General features: G+C 43.4%; 1 protein-coding gene across 1 annotated transcript in view; it reads right to left on the bottom strand.

Annotated features, from left to right (window-relative positions):
• Nucleotides 1–23,253, bottom strand: part of ADCY3 (adenylate cyclase 3) — an 851,194-nt gene that overhangs the window by 275,156 nt on the left and 552,785 nt on the right. The window contains exons 4-5 of the mRNA XM_069605674.1: nt 22,996–23,107; nt 3,367–3,494 (exon numbers count right to left, since the gene is read on the bottom strand). Coding sequence (XP_069461775.1) covers nt 3,367–3,494; nt 22,996–23,107 — 240 coding nt within the window. The remainder of the gene's footprint in view (nt 1–3,366; nt 3,495–22,995; nt 23,108–23,253) is intronic.

The raw sequence follows: 23,253 nt of genomic DNA, 5'->3' as shown, positions 1-23,253 counted from the left end.
GAAACACTGGCACACCCATCACCCAGGCAGGGGGCTTCCAACTGCCTGAGCAGAGACCCTTCACCCACACATTCCATCATTCACACCCACACACTACAGATGACATCACTGCATTCCACCATACAGACCAAGCACTACATAACACCTTCATTACAGCACTGGTGGTATATACTGACAGCAGGATTCCCAGGGAATACTCCCAGAGGTAAATAGCCACAGATTTGAAGGTTAAAATCCACCAATTTTTACCTCCACCAAGAGCTGTATGTTATATTTTTTTTACCAAAAATTGCCAAATCTTTTCATACGTTTTTTCCTATACAGAGGGGAGGTGCAAGCGCTTCGGTTGCCCAGAGGAAAAACTCGTTTTTTAAGGCCACCTTATCACCACCTTTGCAATGTAATGTATAAAAGGATAAGCACGGATTCTTTAGTGCATTCCCATTTTATTTGGTAGCAGCATTAACCACTACACTGTGCACTAATTCCACTCAACGTGGTTCAAAAAAGGATCACATTTAACCAGAAAAAGGTTATACAAGTGGATCTTCTGACATACCACCAGTGGTGCTTCACTAAATCATTGGGTGAGGGCTATTGGTGTAAATAGCTGCATTTTATGGATTACCAGTGGCTGTTATAATGGTAATTGTTGCTGACTGGGATCCACCGTGAAAATGTGCTGTTCCTGTAATGAGGGCTTATATCTGAATACCTTTGCACAGCAGTTCTGGGCGTATCAAGAGGCGGATGTCCAGCCCAGTATTAGTGCATGGCACCCCTATACTCTTCGCCCTCTTGTATAATTTTGCTAAATCTGTAGGTGACAAAGGTGTTATGCCAAGCTTTCAAAATGCCAATTCTTTCGAATGAAACCCAACAGGAACGTGTGTTGTATCCTAAATAAAATCAGGACAGCAAAACCTGTGCCTACAGGAGGGGGTTTTAGTGAAGGAAGATGCACTGTGTGAGCTCCTGCTCTATACCAATAAATAATGGATCTAATCAATCCTGTAGGTATTTGAATCATTGCTTTCTCATGTATTACACTAATGATGAAACGTAAAATAAAAAAATATAAGTACAAATATTGTAACATTTCATTCAAACGGTATTCAAGGTAATGTTATACATAAGATTTGGAATAAAAAAAATTAAGCTCATTTCATATGCCCAGGTGGGACGAATCTGACAAAGTCGGTCACTCACTCCACGGGGAAAGTCTTACCCCATGTGGCCAGGGAAGAGCAGAAACTGCCCAACTCCAACCCTGGCGGTGGCTTTCTGTGGGAGGACCACATGGGGGGCGGGGGGATCCGAGCTCGGGAGACTGGAGGCGGTATGCCATGGAAAATATTTAAGGACCCCACCTTTGATAGGACTAATAATAATGTTCTATATCCCTCTCAAACATGTATGGCATACTGTGTAGCAGAGGATATGGAAAGCCATAAGCCAAAACATATTGATCCCTATCAATCCACTGGGGGTGAAGAAGAGGACAGGAGCAAAACAGATTAACAACAGGAAGTATGCAATGCAGTCTAGTCGTTTTGATCATGTGACCTGTGCCGGGAACTTTAAAACACAGGACAAACAAGGAAGATGGAGAATCTCTTTTCCTGACACGGTTTGGGAAACAGAGGTGTCGTGCCATGCAGCAGAGCAGAAGAATGGTCAGGAAGATGTCGGCAGGAGCGACTCGAGACCGGGAGGACCGCTGCCACAATACACACAGCAGTGAGAAGACCGGAGAGTGCAGGAGACACTGACGCGATGAGAAAGAAGACAACTTCAGCAAATGCCACCCGCAGAGGATGCAGAAGCAGCCAGAAACTACTGGTGAGTCCAGGCAAGCAAAGGGGGACACCAGCGTGCTTTGCTGTGTGAACTGCACAGGGATTGAGAAGGGAGGGCTCTGTTCAGAGAACGTGAACAAGGGAGCTGGCACATTTATGCAAGCAATAATTGTATTTCAAGCAATTATTGTATCACAAGCAAGAAACTGGGAAAACCAGGGAATCCTGAGCTAGGAAAGCAGTGAACAAGAACAAGCATTGACAACAGCCAACAAGGAAGGGGCAAGAACCCAATATTTGCAGAAGTGAAAACTCTATGAAGTTTGGCAAAGTCCTGGCAGGAAGGCATACCAGGCATATTGAAATCGGGTTTGGGACTTGCACCCTAATTCACAAACATACACATATGAGAAGCCTTGGCAGGAGAGTATACTAGGCATGTGAAGGGAATATAAGCCTGTAAAATATAATACAAGTATGCTTGAATGAAACCTGGCAGGAGAGTATACCAGGTGTGTTATTGTGTACACTTGTGAACAGAGATGCTTAAATAAAACCTGGCAAGAGTATACCAGGTGCATTTTTTGGAGAACTATAATCTGAGAAGCTTCAATAAAAGCTGGCAGGAGAGTATACCAGGTGTGTTGTTTTGGAGAATTATGAACTCCGATGCTTAAGTAAAACCTGGCAGGAGAGTATGCTAGGCAGACTGTTTTGAAAGACATTAGCATTGTGCATATTGGAGTCGTTTCGTCAAGAGAGGAGAAGCAACCTCTTGACCCTGTAAAATCTGCAAACAAGAGGGGAAGTTCTGATCTTTGAGAGAGAAGGAACCATCTCTTGGTGTTGTGGGCCATATAAATGGATGACTTGAAACTTGTGATTGTCAAGAAAGGGGAAGCTATATCTTGACGCTGCAAGCATTGTAAACAAGAGAAAACGATATTTCTTTATTTTGTGGCAACATTGGAAAACCAGAAGAAGGCAGTGACTATCTGTTGATATCTTGAGACTGTGTGTTGTAAAGGAACTGTGGAATTCTAGCGGAAGATAACCACTTTCATATAATTGTGGAATATTGGTTGTTGGTTTCATTTTTGTACCTTTTTGGATCTATAAGGTGAACTTGCAAAGTATAGGTGCAGGGCACACCCAAAAGAATGTTTACCTTTTCACTTTATGATTAGTTTAGAATGTGAGTGTCAGGTTAGGATTTGGACACAGGACAGAGGACTTTTACTTTTGGACAACCTGGCTTGGACACTGGTTATTTTGGTTGAGGCAGGCAAACCTCTCACAGCTATAGGGAAAGGTGGGTTTTCCTCCAACTCCTTTTTCTTGAATACAAGTTTATAACAACCAAAGTATGCCTCTGTGTCAGACTCATACTCATGACCCATCACACCATGTCAGAATATTCCAAATACAGTGGAGGCTAGAGAGTGTAAGACTGTGGGTTGTGCATTTGCAGGTGGGACTGCAGTAAACAAGGTCTATACCTGAAAGCTTAGTTGAGCTCGTCACTTGATGCAGAGGCATGCAGATCAACGTCTGTTGTCATACTTACGATATGGCGTCCACCATGGCCAGGCCCATCAGGATGGAACAGACGGCGTGGTCCTCCCGGTAATCGGGAAGCCCGCAGATGCAGTAGTAGCAGTCACCTAGGATCTTAATACGTAGCTGATGGTATTTCTGTAGGGAAACATAAAATATACACTGTCTCTTAAAGATGGTTGACTCAACAGGGTATGAGTTGTTTTGCATCAGGAGTTCAGCAAGGTTCTCATTGAAAAGTAACTGAAAATAATTGGTGTTTCATTTGTCTTTCATCTTTTTGGAATAGTCAGAGCAGCGTTATATCACCTACTGCAAGATAAAGTAATCCAATTACATGTAATTTGATTTTTACAGAATTGTATTGACACCGCCATTTACTGAAGTGCACCATTCAGGTCACTGCTGCCAAGGCTCTAGTGCAGTGCTTGGACTACTTTCGCAGGTTATGCTATTTTATGTGCCTTATGCAAGAAACACGAACTTCATTGCTTCTTGTTTTGGGGTATTATCAAGATGTTATGATAGGACAACTACTTAGTGTACTTTCGCTATTGAACATACATGGTTTTTTGTGTGTATAATTCACACTTATAAAAGGACGAGGCAAATCTTATCTGGGCCTCTTTTTTCTCTCTGAATGAGGACCACAGGATGACATGCTGCAGGCCCATGAAAGCTTTGCTATTTAGGCACGCGTGTGCTACCCCTGGGCCACATTGACACAGCCTTGTGCTGCAGCAACTTAGGTGAGTAAGAGCCTGGAGAGAAGACACTTAGGCCAGACTGACTGAGGTCTGACCTAGAGAAAATGTGGAAATGTGGTTAAAATGCTGCCTGCCACATGTGCCTTGGGAATGAGCCCACAATCTACACAGAATATTCACCAAAAAATATTCTATAGCAAATCTTAGTCAATCAGTCTTAAACGGCATTACTAAGAAATACTTGGCATCTTCAAAGATGGTCTAGAGTAAATCAGAAGCTCTACCCTTGTCTCAACTGTGAATCAAGATGAGACTCTAGCTGGTCCAAGTTGCTACAAGGATTGGCCAGATTATTCAGAGTTGCCACTGCTAGCACATGGATGTTTCTGATAATGGCAGAGAGGACCAGCGTATTGAAATTTCCTCTTATATCTAGAATTTACAGAGTATAAAATCAACACATTATTAAGTGTCAGATCTGCATTTCCGCAAAGCTGATCTCTGTGCTTCACGATCTAAAAGATACTGCTCACTAGTCCCTACCCTTGCCCAGAGCTATGCAATGAATGTAAATATTGGGGAAGGTGCCTTCCTACATATAACAGTAGTATGTCGGCACACATGTTATAGTTGCAATCCTATTGTGTTTACCCAAGACAACATTGGCAGCACACATAATCCTTTTTTAGTATTGATTGGATCGAAATCTAGGATGCTCTTCTCCAGTGCCAGATTGCAAGTATCTGTTTTTCTTGAAAGATATTAAAGCTAGAGAAGCTCTGAAGGACCAATGGGAGGTAAGACATGGAGAGAGTGGTATGTCTTGGACATTATTTACAGCTTTGACTGCGCTCTAAATTATACATCCCACGTGAAACTCATGAAAAGACCACCAATTTCTTCTCAACAAAGAAACTACCAAAACAAGCTGCCCACAAACAAACCAGGGACCACATACAAAGCCAGCACTCAATAGAGTAAATGTAAAAGGCGTTGAGGAGAATTTCAATGCCATGCCAAGAAAAAGCAAAGACCCCAACACTTATCAATTCCGACACCCACCTAAACAATTCTAAAAATGCACAATAGCATTGCTCTTAAAAAAGAAAAACGAAAAGAATAAAACCTCTTCTTCAACAAAGAAAAAAATGGTTTGGAGAGAACTTACCCAACTGAATTGAGATGACCGAATCCTTGAGCATAAATGGAGGAAAACCAAATCATGTATTGGGAAACTGTCATGAAAAACCGCTAGCTGAGGCAGCCACAACACCATTGAATGGAAAACGAAACTACACGACCAAAATAACATTAGATTAGCCCATTACAAAACCAAAGAGGTCTTCAAAATATACTGTGAACTAACAGACCCACAACCTGCCAATTTGCCCCAAACGTTTACAGAAGTTACCGAACACTCCCGTAGCTGCCTTTCTGGACATAAGCATTAACATATAAAATAACAATTTGAAAAAAGAGCCAACAACATCACAACAGAGAAGGTCACCCCAGATCATCGACACCAACAATTTCCTTGAATCCAAAAAGATAATTTCAGATGAAATATTTGTCAAAATAGAGAAATTAAAATTTCAGATTAGCAGATTAGCAGATGAATAAAACCCTGAACAAGGAATACATGACAATGCTAGTTCTACAACATTTCGCTAACAAAGCCTGTGACGAATCTGGACAATTCGTCCCTTCTTCCCAGAGGGGGGCCACCCCTTTTGAGGCTAGGGTCATTAGTCAGCTAAGCAAAGTTCTCCCTATGGGGTCAGGTAAAGAGGGACCTCACTGGGAGTGATTTTCCTCTAGGTGGCAAGAACTCCCATTCCTACAAGGAACTCCCTATGAAGAATACTCTTCCCGGATATATGGGAATAGAAGAGAATGATGTTATGTCTGTTTTGCATCCAACAAATACTGTTATCGCTTATATATTATTGGCTCACGGTAATACTGGCATGTACTTGAACTCAGTAACTGACGAAAAGCAACTTAACCCTTTGAAGTACGGCAGCGAGAATAAAGGTATGAGGAAACTTGAACGGAGGAGGAAAAATCCTACGCAGAGTCGAGCCTCTAATGTACAGATGTCCTGGCGAGACAGAGCCGTGCTACACTATGGAGCCAGCAGTAGCATGTAGGGACGCTGAGAGAAGGCAGAGATGACAGACGGCTGGCACTGAGAAAGGCAATACAGCCCAGTTTGAGATGGGGACCAGAGGACAGTCTAACTGGTGGTGTGATCTCGCTGCAGCCGTTGTGGGTCTATGACCAGGAATCTATGCAGAGGCCAGGACAGAATGGAGGAACGACTCCTCCCTTTGGAATGTAAGGGCCACAGAGACTGCCGAATCGGGCAGAAGCATAGAAGTAAAAGACAGGGACAGAAGGACTGTCTTACCTTTTGGCATGACCATGCTGCAGCAGTGGTGGGTCCGGCACCCGGAGAACTACGCAGAGTACACGACAGACTGGAGGGACAAATTGTCCAATTGGAACACGAGTACTGCATAGACTGCCCAATTGGGCAGAAGATGAGAAGCTAAAACTTACTTGCTGGCCAAGACACGGAGAAGGACGAACAGCAACATCCCCGCTAGGACTCCATCCAGCTGGAGCACACCGAAAAGGGATAGACGGTACCAGGGTTTCCCATGATGAAGGGAAGCGAGAGGAAACAGAGATAGAAACTGACAAGGAGGGTTACGTGACCCCTAGAAACCAGAGTACTGAATCTTGGCAAAAAGCACATATACAATCAGAGACGTTAAGGAAACTTGAAAGCCAGAGAGGCCTGGAGAGTCATCGAGAAATAAGTGACATTGGTACAGTTATAAGGAGAAGGGAAACTAGAGGGTTCAATCAACATTTTCAAGATTGTTCCTTTGCATTGTCCACAAGGCTGTCTGCGGCCTGGGCCCAAAATACCTTCCTCTCTCCCTCTGTAAATACCTTCCCACTCAAGATCTTCGCTCCTCCAACTGCCTCAGGGTCAGTCGCTTCTCCAAGCAATGAGTTGGGGGTAAATGTTTATCCACGGCTGGGACATTTCTCTGGAACAGCCTCATTGCCACTCTGAAACTTGAGGAGAATCATCTCCAGTTCCAGAAGTACCTCAAGACCTTCCTCTTTGCTTCTGCCTTTGCTCTTCCTCTCCCATTCTGATCTGTCTGCTTCGACACCGTGCACCTGGTTACTCTCTGATTTCAGGCCCAGGTGCCTGCCCACGCAGCCACACACCCGCACTGCCTCCTGGCAACCCTTGCACTTAGGTCTGTATCTGTAACCCTACAGTCCCCTTACCTGCACTTATCTGACACCTCTTGTCTGTGTCTTAAACCTTGTACTTGCTACCGGGCTGGCTGCACTACCAGTTGCTGTTTTTAGCCCTTGCTCAGCATTTTCCACTTCTCCCCTCTCCCTTGTACTTCCCCCCTTCCCTTCTCCCCTGCACTTGCGTGTTCTCAATGTTACTGGGCCTAGTAAGATTGTTGTTTTGTCTTCCCTTGGTCCCCTCACTTGCCTCGTCGCTCTCTGAAACACTTGTGTATGACCGCGATACCAATAAAATATCATATCAGGATATAGAACCAATAGAGAGAAAGTGGTCAAGGGGGTGGAAAAGGAACAAGAGAACCATTCCTCCACATAACAAACTCCAGACAGTTGAGTTATATAGAGACATACAAGTCTATCTGAAGATGCTAACAGGAGAGCTGAGAACACTTTTCTGAACTATTTTTGTTAGAATTGAAAACCCTCTCCAAAGGACAATTGGCCAGACATAGCCTAATCTGAGAGGCTATTGCTTCCTGGTATGCCCTGCTAGGCTTATTTTCTACAAATGCATTACCCATTTAAAAATGGCTTCTCCATCACAGAAAACCGCAGCAGTAATCACTGACCCTCCGGTGCACCTGCCGCCGCACACTTTCAATTGGTGGACGAATACGGGTATTCACCCTACCACTGGGAGCCGACAGGCGATAATGGCCCCCTCCAAAGGCCCTTTCTCAAGGCATGGGTTCTCTTCCCCTGTCTGGCCCTGTCCGGTCGTGGCCGAGCTGGCTGCCGCTCTCTCCTTCACCAACTTTAGGCTTCCCCCATGATCCTGATCGAGACTTGCACGCTGCTATGACTAGTGCAGCTGATACACTCCCTGGCCTCATGGGACTGGCTACCAATGGTAAGAACACCAGTATGCACCACCTTCTGTGACATCCTTACCCACCTCCGTTTCCGAAATAGACCCATTTCCGTGGTGTGGCTTTCCGGACCTGGACAAAGACATCTCCCTTGCTATTCGTCATATTACGCTTGTGCTTACTATCCTGCACAATTGCACCTGACTTTCTAAATATCGACAGAACTTAGCTTGCTTCCAACCAATGCGGACCGACACTGCACACATAATATTCAGCACAACGTCGAATTTGCCCGCAACCTACCTGACTATTGCACTCGAAACGCACCTGCTTGTGAATCGGCAGCCTCACAATTCATGCATTACCTGCCTTTACTTTGTATTGAATCCTACTTTTTTGTGACTTGACAGCCTCGCACTGTAATCATTACCTGCCACTACTACGGTAACTAAACTCACCTGCTTGTGATTTGGAAGCCTTGCGCTGTTGCATTACCTGCCGTTACTTTGTTTTAAATCCTACTTGATTGTGACTTGGCAGCCTCGCGCAGCAAACATTGTCTGCCTTTACTTTGTAGTGAATACCTGACCTTGTTACATATGCCTATCTGTAGAAGCCCCCAGTACCATCCCTTGCCAGAGTGTGCACTCACACCATTATTGTCTTTTATGCCTACCTGTACATCGGAAGTAACCCTCCGTACCATGAGGCGCGGCCTTGCCAGATTGTGCACTCACGCCATTATTGTCTTTTATGCCTACCTGTATATCGGAAGTAGCCCCCGGTACCATGATGTGCTGATTTGCCATATTGTGCACTGGCACCATTATTGTATTTTATGCCACCTGTACATCTGAAGTAGCCCCCTGCACCATGAGGCGCGCCAGTCCCACAGTATGCTTTCAAAATCCACCTGTATTCTGTAACCTCTATGCGTGGTCTTACACATTTTAAACTGTCACTTTGCACTTACGGTAATTAGCGCCTAGATACCCGAGTGTTTTGTGCGCTGCTATAAATGTAAAAATACATATTTTTAAGTTATTTTTCCGACAGTGGTAGGGCTAGACAGCGATTAGGTTTGGATTGAGAACTACTTTTAATTTTGACAACGGACGAGCACCCTTAGCGTAGTCCTGAAAAAAAAAATACAAAAATAATCAGATCCAAATGTACCTGGAAACTACTTCCCAATAACTAATATCCGCTTCATCGCTGAAATATTGCAAGAAATAACTTACACCAAACTACCTATATACAGCAAAGAAAACTAATCTTAACTGTGGAACAGACTCTAGCCTCCTTTTCATGAAAGAGTAAATATTGAAATTACTCGACAAAAAAAGATCCCACAAATGATCTACTCCTTGACCTGTCAATATGATCAAATGTCAAACTGTCAGAAAGACTAGAAACAAGGTGGGAATATATGGTGTTGCCTTAGAGTGGATATCTAACTACCTAAAAGACATCAAATGTATGAAGATAGGGGACCTCAAATCTATCAAGTCCATACTGACGTCAGGAGTGCCACACACATCCCTTATCGCACCAAGTCTGTTTAATGTGTATGTTAAACTCTAGTCCGACCTCTCTGAACCCTTCTCCCACACAACACAGCTGTACCCTGATGATTCACAGGAACCATCAAACCCTGGATTCTAATACAAATAACAACCAAGATCTAAATGACCTTCAGACATTCCAGTACTGGACCATAGACAATCTTTGCTTGAACACAAGAAAGACAGAAGTCATCCCCGTTGGGCTCCCTACCCCTAATACGCTACCATTCGAATTGCCTCCTATGCAGTCTCGGGCACAACTCACACAAACCAGCACATAATCCAAGGATGCTTTTGGCTCATCAACTTTCTTTCCTAACACAAATCAAACCCCTGACTCAAATACCTCTCTTTCAGTTTCATGAATGTTCCCCTACCTTGAAATGAAATAAAGAATTGACATTAACAGGGCACTAGTTCACACTTTCATTAGGACATTCAACTCTAGGACAAATACAAACTACAGCAACTCCAACTAATCCCTCTACCCAGGCACGAAAAACCTAATTTGGCTCCCGATAGGAAAAGGGATCATAAATAAGTCACTGTTCCTCACCTTCCAAATCCTAAAAAATGCATGCCTAGCTATCTGAACATGTATATCAATAAAAACATGCCAAGGGCAACAGTGATATGCACACTAAAAAAGAATCTAACACCACCTTGGTTCAAGCAATTGAGGCATGGCGACAGATTCCTCGCAACACATGGAGCCAGTCACAATCTTCCTTCCATCTTCAGGAGGTTACTAATCATAAAACGATGCCTCTAAACAGACCACCTAATCCTCCCATGAAACAACCTATCCTAAACCTTTCTCAGCCGTGGACCAATCCCTTCCGCCAGAGTAGCTACTTCAGCATTGGCCCTTTGAAAGGTGGAATGAGTGAGAAGGGGCAGATCAGGTGATTTGTCCCATCTCACCCCTCATGGCAATTTGGAATATATTGTATATGTACCTGTAATGACACTCTGTGCAAGTAATCAACACTTTCTAATTGTGCCTGACTAGATGTAATGTCAATCGTGCCTTTAACTCACTCCTTCCATTGCTGTTCTATTATTGTTCTGCTGGAGCTTTGAAGTGGCCTTCCCTAGAAAGCAAAACCAATACATCAAATTAAAATAACATACATTTGATTAAGTGTTACGTTTTTGGTGATGCTAGTGTTTCCATAGAGGAAGACCCCCCTAGACAAGAGTCTGCTCTCTGGCTCAAGCACCTTTATTTGGCATCTTATCCAATGCAACACACAAACATTCCTGGGTCTGGAGAAGGCCCATGGGGATTGCTACACCTTCAAGAACAACTGGGCCTCTTCCTGGCTGTGATAGGTAATTCCCCCCCGGTTTTCATATTCTCCTGGCGGGTCAGTGTACTTGTTGCTAATGGAAGGTGGCTCCGCCGCAGTGCCAGTACAGTGATGTGGTTAAACAGAGAAAATCCTAGAATGTAAATAATAATTTGTTTTTTATATAGTGCTTTAATCTACAGCCCTTTACATAGGACATTTACATACATTACTATTACCCAATCGACTTCGGAAGAATGAAAGGCTGAATTGGCTTTGCTGAGATTTGAACCTGCGACCTGCAGATCTAACACAGATCACAGCAACAAGCGTGTTACCCGCTGAGCCATTTTACCATTTAAATGTTGTGCCATTATGGCACTATAGGGTTGTAAATTGTCATTTTGTAGCACATTCAGTTTCCTATATCACACAGAACTAGCATGTCTGATCAGGATTCCTCCAGATGCTGTGTTCTTTTGGAGGTTGGGAGATTCTGCATGTCTTTTTTGTTGGAAGAATTTTTACTCCCTATATTTTTTTGAGGGTAGTATTTGCCAATTTATAGGGTGTAAAAGTGGCTAATACACCTCTTATGTTTAGTGCTGGCCGGGGGAGATCATCTGGGAGGAGAAGGGCCTCAAGGGAAGTGGTGACTCCGTTGGGAGGGATGCATTGTTTGTCTTCCTCAGAGGGAGAAATGTCAGTGATGCCACAATATGTCATGGCTTGCTGTAGGGGGGAGGTTTCTTTCCCAAAGCTAATTATCTTGATGGTGGTGAAAACTGTCATGATAAATCGTTTGAGAGTAAGACCCTCCCCCACAAAGTCCCCACATTTATAGTAAAGAAAGTTCATGGGATCAACAGAGGAATGTTAAATGTGAATCTCAAAACATTAACATCTCAGATTCTGAAAACTGTAACTCTCCTGTAAATCAGAACCATTCATTAAGTCCTTATAAAACTCATTTAGAAGATGTAAATAAGGATAGAAATGAAGTCGGTAAATTTGGAAACAACATTCCAATAAATATTAAAAAAGCCATTCTACATGCCAAAGCCTCCTCCTTCAATTTAAGGATTGCCAACGCCAATTTTGACTGGAAGGAATGATTTGCCATACTCAAAGAACTGGAAACACCAGCCCCCAAGGTCTCTGTGATCCTTAAAGACTCTAAATGGTGCAACTCCATTCAGAACACTTTCCTGACCAAAAATGGACACACTAAAAGTGAAATTCAGGGGGAAAAAAATCTTGCATCATGCAACATCCCCTGCCCACTTCTACACCCAACATAAAAAGCTCAGATACCCCACTGTTCAGTTTCAATAAGGTCACTGCTCAAGAAATCCTTCACATCCTACAAAGTCTAAAGCCATCCAAATTCAAAGGGGACATCTGTACAGCACCACAGATCAAAGACTACGCCCTTGAACTAGCCCCGTTCATCATGGCCTTTATTGACGCCTCCTTCATTACGTGCGCAGTACCCACATGCCTCAAGGAAGCACGGGTCCTTCCATTATTAAAGAAACCCACGCTCGACCCCACCATTGCAAACAACTACCGGCCCATTACCACTGTACCGTTCCTCCTTAACATTCTCGACAGAACAGCCTACCTACAAATTCAACGTCACCTAGAAACCAACCAAGTTCTACGTAATGTAATGAAGGCATGGTATCAACAGTAAGACAGGTACAAGTGGCCACAGTTCAAGGGTGTTTATTGAACTTTCACAAGGGTGTGATAAACACCTATCTAAAACTAAATCTACAGATGGGAGCAAGCTACGACCATAAAATATTAATAATGCACTCCTAGTGGAGTCTTGTCAAAATAAAAGGGCCTATACTAAAAAAAACTATTGCCAATCCTTATCGCGAATTTACAAATAGTGTGGGGTAATGTTCATGCCGTTAGCCTCCCTTCCCCACTTTTTCAGCACAGGGTAAGGCGGTTCACTCGAGCAAAGGACACACTCTGCAGTTCCATTTCCGGCATCAGTGCCTTCTGTGCCCAAACCTCTTTTCTCATTAAAGTCGCTTGATTCAGAGGGCCTGAAGTACAAAAACACAAGCTACACAGTTCTTTTCTTCTTACATGTATTCAACTCGGGTGCAAAAACAAGGGGGGGTCCTGGGAGCGTCTCTCTACCGGCCTGTATCCCGGGTTAGAGTCTCAACCAGAGTCCTTTTCTCACCATCCTTTCATAGAAGAGAAATATTCACAACACATCAATCTTCGTCCTGTCCAAGGTCTGTCCAGCACCGAAATGGCAGGAAATTCTCTTCTGAACAAGAGTACCAACAGCAACCCCATACACGTGTTTCGGCCTGGTTGGGCCTCGTCAGTGAGGTGGAGCTGTGCCTCTCTAATAACAGTGAGCAAGGGTTCCATGTCTGGATTACCCTAGTAATTTAGGGTGAAGACCAAAAGCTACTTAATATGCACAAACAAGGGGGTCCTGGAAGTCTTTCTCTACCGGCCTATATCCTGGGTTAGAGTCCCAACCAGAGTCTTTAGCTCACCATGCTTTCACAGAAGAGAAATGTCCACAACATATTAGTCTTTGTCCTGCTCAAGAGCAGTCCAGCACCGAAATGCCAGGCAATGCTCTTCTGAACAAGAGTACCAACAGCAACCCCAGACACGTGTTTTTTGGCCAGGTTGTGCCTCGTCAGTGAGGTGGAGCTGTATCTCTCTAAGAACAGTAAGCAAGGGTTCCACGTCTGGATTACCCAAGTAATTTAGTTTGAATACCAAAAGCTACTTAATATGTACAAACAAGGGGGGCCTGGGAGTGTCTCTCTACCAACCTATATCCCCGGTTAGTCTCAACCAGTCTCTTTAGCTCACCATCCTTTCACAAAAGAGAAATGTCCACAACATATCAGTCTTTGTCCTGCCCAATCCGGGCTCAGATCCCTGTTATTTTACGATCATTACTGCGGATCCCCCTCTTCCGGTCTGGGCTCAGATTCCACATTTACACAGTTCAGAGAATATTTGTTTTCTCGGGTGACTCATGGTTCAGCCCGGATCCCCCTTAGCCAGGCTCTGATCCTTCCCCCTTTCCAATTAGTATCCCTCAGCCGGGCTCGGACCAATTGTAGTTCACCTTGGTTTATCGAAGACTTTCGAATGTGCACAGGATTTAGCTTGACCCATTGCAGGACCACTTCAATACAAACTTCTGTTTTACAATACAATTGCCATTCAGTTGGATACCTCACAGAGAGCTTCAAATGAGCACCCACGTGGCACCGGACCATTCTGTATACAGTATCTTACTTGGCCACCCAAAGTTCATTCACTCATTTGGTTTCCAATTATATTTGCGCCTCTTATCACACGAGTTTCACACACTGTCCCCTTTGGATTGCTTCGAACAATGTTGCTGCTTGCAACCTCGGTTGAAACACAAGCTGGTTTGGTATCGGTCTTTCCAACTCAGCAGTTGTGTTGTCTTTACTGGTGCTGTTTTGTTGTAGGAGCCAAGGACAGTACCACAGCGGCAATCGCTCCTCCCTGCCTTGTTTATCGATGTGGGAGAGCCCCGGGTACCTTCGATGCACAGTGTAGGTTTGTTCAGCTTTAGTTCCCGATCTTAGGCTTCTTACTTTCCAAGGTTTGCAAAAAATAACGGTGTTTAAAGGTCAAGGGCACTTCCCTCCTTGCAACCCTCACTGGTCTCGCCGTCCTTCTCCTAGTATTAAACTGCCATCTTGGAAATGCTGTTTCCTCGTGTGCTTTTCCTCGCTCAGAGTGTGCTTTCATGCTCTGCCTTTTATACGTGTTGGGAAGTGTGATGGAAGTCAGGTATGTCTAATGATCAGTAATTGCCTGACCATTTTATTGGAACATGTCAGGTATACAGCTCGTGCTCCACCTTTTATCCGTGTGGGGAGTGTAATGGAAGTCATATGTGAGTGATTGTCGATAATTGCCTGATCTCGCCTGAACATAGTATTGGGACATGTCAGGTACACGGCTTGGGTGTTTTCCCTTAGAGCAGCTATCGGTGAGAAAGTGTTTGTGTTGTGAAACGGGGGGAGGGTAAGATACATTATGGTCAAATAGGTCGAAGGCCATGGCCACGTCAATGAGGAGGAGCAAGGCCACGTTTCCTTCGTCTCTGATAGAGTCCAACTGGATTTTCAGGTCCAGGAGAGCAGACTCTGTACCTTGGCCCGGGCATAAATCTGATTTATGCCCCTTGAAACACCCTTGAACTGTGATCACTTGTGTCTGTCTTACTGTTTGATACTATGCCTTCCTTACAGGACCTTGTAGTGGTAGTACTGTGCTGTGGTGTGGTTAAGGAGAAGTGTCAAGACTACTAAGTATTTTGTGAACTGTTGCGGAAATATCCTGCCAAATCATTACTGTTTATAAAGATGAACTGTGGACATATTTTTGTTTCCTAAGAAGTTATTTTGAACTCTTTGCTACGAGTGGACAGAAAAAGAGTTATCATTTCTTTTGAACTGTTGGAAAGTCCAAGTAAGAGACCTTTGGAGCAAGAAGGATCTCATCTTCGGAACCTTGTTATAGAATGGAACTTTCCTAATTTTTTAACTGTTGATATAAATTCCTGCTTTGAATCTGGGGAAGGGGACATTACCCAGGTTACAAGGAGAAACCATTATTAGGTTTATGTTGGACATAACTGTGACTTTTATTATATTTGGATTGACATATATTCCCTTCATATGTGTATTGTACGTGTAGGTGTAAGGGATAGATTCCTTTTGTTAGAGTGTTTCCTTTAGTTTATTTTATAGGCACGAAGATCCTCATCAGGGTAGGGATAGTGAGGCGTTTACCAAACCCTTTTAAATTAATAAAATGACATCTTATGAAAATTCTTTACAAAGTTGTCTGCCACGCATTCTGACCCATCACATTAACCTAGAGTCTCCCCTTTCCAGAAATGCTTTGCCCTTTTCTCTAAACAATAGACAGAGAATATATATGGGCATCATACACCAACTCTACTTGTTGTTCGATACATTCTCCCCCAAATCCTGTGAAATTCTGGTGGTTTCACAACTTTGTGGGTGGGTTTAATGAAGCTGTTGGTCCAAGGAGAAGTGATTAAGCCTTTAGCAGTGATTCCAATGAAGAGTTAGGAATATGCTACATCTCTGTAGCAGGTATTTGTCCACCATGGCCACCTTCTATCAGCCGCTGGGCCTGTCTACCCTCTTTCTCACCTAATGGGTGTTCCTGGCCTCTGCTCTCCTTTCCTCCTCTCCCCAACACCTCCTGCTGGGGGATGTTAACATACATCTTGACTCTCCCGACTCCTCAGGACCTTTCCACAAACCATGCGATTATCTTTCTCTCTCCATTCTGCTTTTGGGTCCGACACACACCGCAGGCCGTACCTTGGATGATCTCATCTCCACTGACATCCCTCTCTCTATCCCTCTCACTGCCTCACTCTCCTGGACTGATCACTCTCTTCTCTCATCACGCTTGAAGCTCTCTTCTCCATTGGCACCAGCACACCCTGCACCGCCGACTACCTTCAAGGTCTTCCGGCCCATGAAAAGAGTGTTAGTGGCTCTCCGGCACTGAAATCCCTCCACTGGCTCCCGTGGTTGCACGGATCAGTTCAAGTCCATAAGGCTTTTTGGGGCCAGGCCCACACTATCTACAACTCTCTCTCCCTAAATACTCTCCTTCTAGAGACCTCCGCTCGTCCTCCTCCACCTCTTTGCGGGTGAGCCGTCTTTCCAAGCAGAGATTTGAGGGCAGATCTTTAGCCTCTGCAGGTGCCTCCCTCTGGAACAGCCTCCCTGCCTCTCTCTGTCTTGTACCGGACCTCCTCAAGTTCTGGAAGCTCCTCAAGACTTTCCTCTTCTCTTCCTCTTTCTCTCTCCCTTTTCCCTGCTAACCTCCTTTCTCTTCTCTCCGACTCCCCTCCTCCTTTATCCTTCCCAACTCTGCTCAGTTTCGCTGACTTGGTCGCCTGATGCACAGGTTCACAGGTTCCACGCTTCCCCCACCAGTCCTTGCACTTGCCTCCGGGCCTCTGCACTTTGCTCACTACTATAGCACTTCTGGAATTTACTCCATGAGGAGTGTAACCTCTCTGCACTTAACCCAGAACCCTGCTGGACTGGGTGCACTTGTACCCCTCCGCCTCCCTTCACTTCCTGTCTGTGCACTTACACTACCAGATTTTACTAGGCCTAGGTCGCCAGGCCTTGTACGGTCGTTTTTTGTTTCTGTTTGTTCCTCTCCTTCGCCCCTATCACCTCACTTTTTGTCCTGCAGTTGCTCTATCTGAAACATTGTTGCCCTAGTATGCTAGTTATGGATTGTATGTTTATCTCCCTCTCCCTCCACCATTTCTCTCCTTCCTTCATGTCATGCACTTGTAGTAATGCCACCATGCCTAGTATGCTAGTCTTTTTTTGTTATTTCATTCGGAAACTTCAAGGCCTAAGAATGACTTTGTATTCACTTGTACCCTTCCCGCTTTGAAGCACTTCACTTATGTATAAGCGCTTTACAAATAAACAATTACAATTACCAGTTATCAACACTTAGGAGACGGCGTTACTGAAGGTTATTAGCTGATAGTCAATTCTTAACCCTATTTTCCTACAGCATTAACATTTCCAACCATCCAATTAGTACTAGCATCCTATTGTTAGTTTTTAATTTTATTAAATGCCGTTTTTCAAATCGTTGTGACTAAAACTAAACCCAGAATTCTAAATGTGTTTTAATAATTACAATGCAAGTTTTTATTATTGCTGCTCTGTGTTTAATCACTACGCCGCTTGTAATACACCTTATACTACTGCATTTGCTATTTATGGTTAATGAGTTACATTGTATATTATAGTATAGTTTGTTATTATCTATAAATCTCGTTCTCAGGGTAACAATAATTCACCTTTTTTTTAACCAATTTTTCAGGTCCATATATTTTACTTTTTGGAGCTATAGGTCATACCATCTAGAGCATGACAGGATTCTAGACTCGCTAGGTGGTGGTGCAATTCTTCCCTCTCTTTTGTAACGTTTTAAGCTTCACCTTATCTGGGTCCACTGCCAATGTTATAATTGAGGCTATTGAATCCCTTCTCTAGATAATGTGTAAACATGTTTGCCCCAGAACTGACCACTGGGGCCCTCCAGCTGCTACCCTTGCTTAGGCTGAAGCCAGCGCATTCAGCATTACCATTCATCAGCCATCACTTAAGCAACCCTTGATCCATATCACAATGTCCATGTATTTAGTGGATATTTACAAGTTCAACTAATTCTTTGTTGTAGGGTAAAGTTACAAATACCTCATTGAAGTCATACTAGAGAGAGAGAGAGAGAGAGAAACAATGGCACTCAACCCATTATCCTCCTAATCTTCTTGAATGGGGAAACATTAATAGTGTGACATTAATGTCTTAGTTATCTTTTTCCAGCAGTTCTAGTATATTATGCTGAATAACTCCTTATGAGGCCTACTCCTTATTTTTCTAACGTGGTGATCTTCTCTGCAGTCCCTTGTTTTAGTTGTTCAGAACACAGGAACTTGTGTATGTTCTTCCCTCTCCTTTAGCATCAAACCGATCTCCAATGATTTCTAAAAACCATCACATGCATACTTTTTCAGATTGGCTATTTAAACAGGGATACTCCTGGGACCACCTCTTTACCTTCCCCATCTACTGCCCCTGTTCGAAGGTCTATTTTTTAAAAATATGCACTGAATTGAAATACAACGAACACACAGATAAAAAGACGTACACATATGGTGAAATGGATGAAAAAACATTTCATCAAAATATGTGCCACTGAGGGTTATTATTGGTTTGCCGGTCTGGAATTAACGTGCTGGTAATAATGTTTACCAGCACGTTTCCGGACTGGTAAACTACAAGTTTGCCTGTGGGGCACCTGACTTACCTCCAGCTAAAACCTGGAGGTAAGTCAGGTGCCCTACTGAGCCCTACTGGCAAAAAACAGCTGGTATTACCAGCACTGGCATTGCCAGTGCCGGTAATGCCAGAAATCACTCCATGGAGACCTATGGGACTCCATGGAATGGTGATTAACCTACCCTTGTCGGCACTTGGAATCTGCTGGTTATTCTGGCAGACGAAGTGCCGGTAACGTCATTACGGTTTGGTGGTATCCCACCAGCTTTACTAGCGGGATACCACCAAACATTTAATGAGTCCCATTGTTGTTGCACGGATCTTACGCAGTTCTCAGAGAAACCCACGATTGGCGTCTTTGGTCCACTTGATTTATACACTCCTACACTTGTTCTTTCTGCTCTGACCGAATTTTCCTTGGCATTCCTTTCCTATGTATTCATTATTGGGATTCAAATGAGTTTTATTTTCTTTTAATGCAGAGGCTTCCACTATATAAAAACATGGACTAATTCAGTTGTTTGTTAGTGAGCCGACACTAGATTTCTACTTCATGAATAAGAAATCCTACTCCTCCTCAGTTTTGTTAGTGCAAACTCACTGTTGCATTTTGCCATCTGATGTTGATCTGGCAGTCGCCTATTTACTTATTTTCCTCACAACTGCACAACTGATAGACAATTCTCTCTCTTGGTTAGCATCTTATTTTCACACCCGGGATATAATTAACTTGGGACTATTTTTATGTTTCCTTAATGGAATTGTTTTGGCTTTTTATTTTTTTATTGTGGCTTGTAAAGTACCACTGCTCAGACTCACCGTTCATAGAGCAATCACTCAAGATGTTCTTACCTCATCAGAATCTACTTTGGTTAATATTTGAATATCTTTCTTTCCAATCACTTTATTTATGATAAAACCTTTTATTAATTTAGCCTCACCCATTTTCTTTCACCTCTAATTCTGTAACTGTTTCTTAAGTTCTTGCCACGAAATTTAAAATAGCATCCACTCTGGGAACATGATAGACCGTCTGGGGATAAATTGCCCTGTACTAAGCTTTATAGCCATTTGTTTACTTCCCAGAAAATACTAAAATCTCTGTCCAGCAAACCTAGATTGTTAGTTGTTAATTTATATCATATGCCCTGATTTGCCAAAGGTATCAGTAAAGAGGCACTGCTGGAAAATGGTTAGAGGAGTGCTAAACCACAACCACGTGCAGATATTTAAAAAAAAACACTTTAAAACAGTAATAACATGAAATAATCACTGTTCGGACAATGCATTTGAATAAAAACAAGGATTTTTTTTAAATTAAAGAATACAAACGAAAGGAATATCCAGTTGGGATCCATTAATGTCCAGCCATCCCAATAATATCTTCCTCTAACAAATGGGAACATGAATGTGATACTGAGAAGGGCAGGATGCAGTGATGGATGAACCAGTCAAAAACGGTATGAGATGCAAGTTATTGAAGTGGCCCGAGATCAACCAAAAAGGAGTGATCCGGATAAGTCAGTTTTATACCTCGTGTGGAAAATCTTCCCTGGCAAGATTTCTACATGTGAACTCTTACGCACGGGAGCTTTCACTGACCAGGATGTGGTTGCAGTAAATTGTCTGTGTTTTCCCGGGGTTAAAGCCTCAACTGTGGCTTCATGGGTGATCCTGGTTAAGTAGATCTACCTTGACACTTAACATGCTGGACAGGAAAACATAGTTTCCAGGGAGACTTTTTATGTTCCTTTAGCGAAGGGTTGTCCAACTCCAGGCCTTGAGCGACAGAATCCTGACATGTTTACAGTATATCGCTCATTAATATTCATGCGAAAAAAGTGCATACATTTAGAATCTTTGTATGTAAATTTATCTCATGAATATTAACTCAGTGTATCCTGAAAATCTGCTACATTTCCAGCTCTTGAGGCTTGGAGTTAGACAAGGCACGGTCCAGTAGGACGTGTTCCTCGATGCTTCCTGCAGGAGCAGGAACACCATCACTTGGTATGAGGTAGCAGGTTTGCTGGAGAAATTGCTTATTACATTGCCATTGGTAGAAGGATGCAAAGCCTGCCAGAGGCCTCAGATGGAGCTAAGCGCTGAATGCGGAGAATCAAGGTCATGGTGCAATTTACCCAATTGAATGCTGAGAGACAAGGTTGCGGGGGGGACCTACACAGTGAATCCTGAGAAATCGGGTTGCGGGGAGACCTACCTTCTACCATAGTATATGTAGACGCACCAGATCATAGTGAGACTTTTCCAAGTCAATGCTCAGAAAGATCAATGGGAGACGTGCTCAAGCAAATGTTGAGAACTACGGTTGTGGAGTGCCATGAACCTACAGAAGCTGAAATTGTTAGGTCCTTGGAAGACCTACTTTGAACCCTGAGGTTTAGAAGAGACCTATCTTCTCAAGTGAAGTACCAGAGGTTGGAGAAAAAGCAGGCATTGCAGCAAGGAGCTTTGACCATGAGTACAGTTAAAGCTGGAAGATAAAGAGACCAAGATAAGCCTGAAGAGAAGACTAAGAATCCAGAGACCTGGGAGAGGTCTAGAAGAGGAGCTCGAAAAATGGAAACTCAACTGAGGGTACAGACTGAGTAAAACACTGGAAGAGCCTTCCCAGAATAAAACCTCTTTGTCTTAAATGCTTAAGACTAAGGATTGACTTTGTTAACCAGGATTTGTGAACACTTTTGTTGCCCACGGATGGGAGCATTTGAATTAGTTTATGGACAGGACAGAGCTTAGGGAGTCTGGGAACTTCTAAGATTAGGTTTGAACTTTATAATTGGAATTAATGCACTGGCGGTCTTGGGTCTCTGAAAAATAGCCCAGTTTATGTTATTGCACCCTTACACCTTTAGCATTAGGAAGTCTTATCAGTTGTATAACTTTCCTAAGGCCCTACATGCTCCTGGTTCAACCCTTTACGTGAGTAACATCCTCATAATATCCACTTGCATAAACCACATTTACCTTGCATCACATGTGTGATTGATCAAGCTCCCTACACCTAAATAAACCAGGACAGGCAGTCAATCTATCCTGAAAATGCTTCAAGTCAAACTATAACATATATGGGCGGCCCTAAAAAAAACTGAACATAATGAATGTATAGTCCTAGGGAGTCCAAGATCAAGTAAGCAACAGATGGAAACAGTTTAAAATCAGGTCATACCAGTGCCATCTGTAGATGTTCTTTGTAATCATACTTCTGTCTGTGTATGAGGACTTACGACCATCACTGGCCCACCTATTTGATAGCAACCTTAATTAGCTTTTCTGAATAACTGTTTCATGTTGAGCTCCTCTTAAACGGCCCATAACTATGTACTCATCCTCAGGTGTGATGCGCTGATAGCATGTAGTGCGCTGTCGCTTCTCAAGGTCTACTACACTCTTAAAAAAACAAGACTGGATACAACCTCGCCTGGCTTTGTCAGAAGTGAAATGTGAATTTGGGGAAAAGGCAGATTTGGTCAGAAGGGTCACACAACCCTGGGTTAGCAGCTAAATTCTATCAAAGAGCTTGTGACAGACTCATTGATACAATTACTTGACAAATCAATATTGTGGGGGTACATTTACCTACTCCACAAAATTCCCATCCATGATCAAACTGCACTTCAGCAGTCAACAGCAAAATGGCTGCACTGGCTCCTTGGAGCACCATTACAACATAACTTCGTTTTGCAGCTACAAACGGATGGCTGCACCATCTTGCCAAACACCTATTGGGTGAGTTGGAACAGGGAGCACATCGAGAAAGGTGCCAGTGTGTGTTCTTGTGTGAACCAAAAGAAGTGAATTGAAAAGCAGCACTGCTCTGCTGCTTGCTTCCTATTGAAAAGGGAATATTTTACATGAAAAATGATGCTGCATGAATACTAAGGAAAGAACGGGAAAGGAAGGAAAACACAGGAGGGACGAAGAAGTGGTGTACTAATGTAAAAAACTTCAGGTTCCAAAGAAATCATCGTCTAAAAGTGGGCCGTGGGTACTTACAGCTGCGAGTTTGTCGAAGCGGGCAAAGAGCTCATTCAGAAGCTTCACCAGTTCGTGAGCGGTGCAGGTAGAGGACAGCTGGGTGAAGCCAACAATGTCAGCAAAGAGTATGCTGCAAAGAAAGAGAAACACAGGGAGTAAACCACATACACAGCTAACAGCGGACAATGGTGGTACTGGCTCATGCTTGAAAAGTACACGTCTTCTTGGAGACCCTGACATTTCATCAGAAACGTTAGTTGTGTTGACATCGGACAA

The sequence above is a fragment of the Ambystoma mexicanum genome, chromosome 4p (assembly GCF_040938575.1).
Source record: "Ambystoma mexicanum isolate Mex_15411 chromosome 4p, UKY_AmexF1_1, whole genome shotgun sequence".
Taxonomy (NCBI): domain Eukaryota; kingdom Metazoa; phylum Chordata; class Amphibia; order Caudata; family Ambystomatidae; genus Ambystoma; species Ambystoma mexicanum.
Note: the sequence above shows the minus strand (reverse complement) of the source record. Positions and strands in the feature narration are given on the sequence as shown.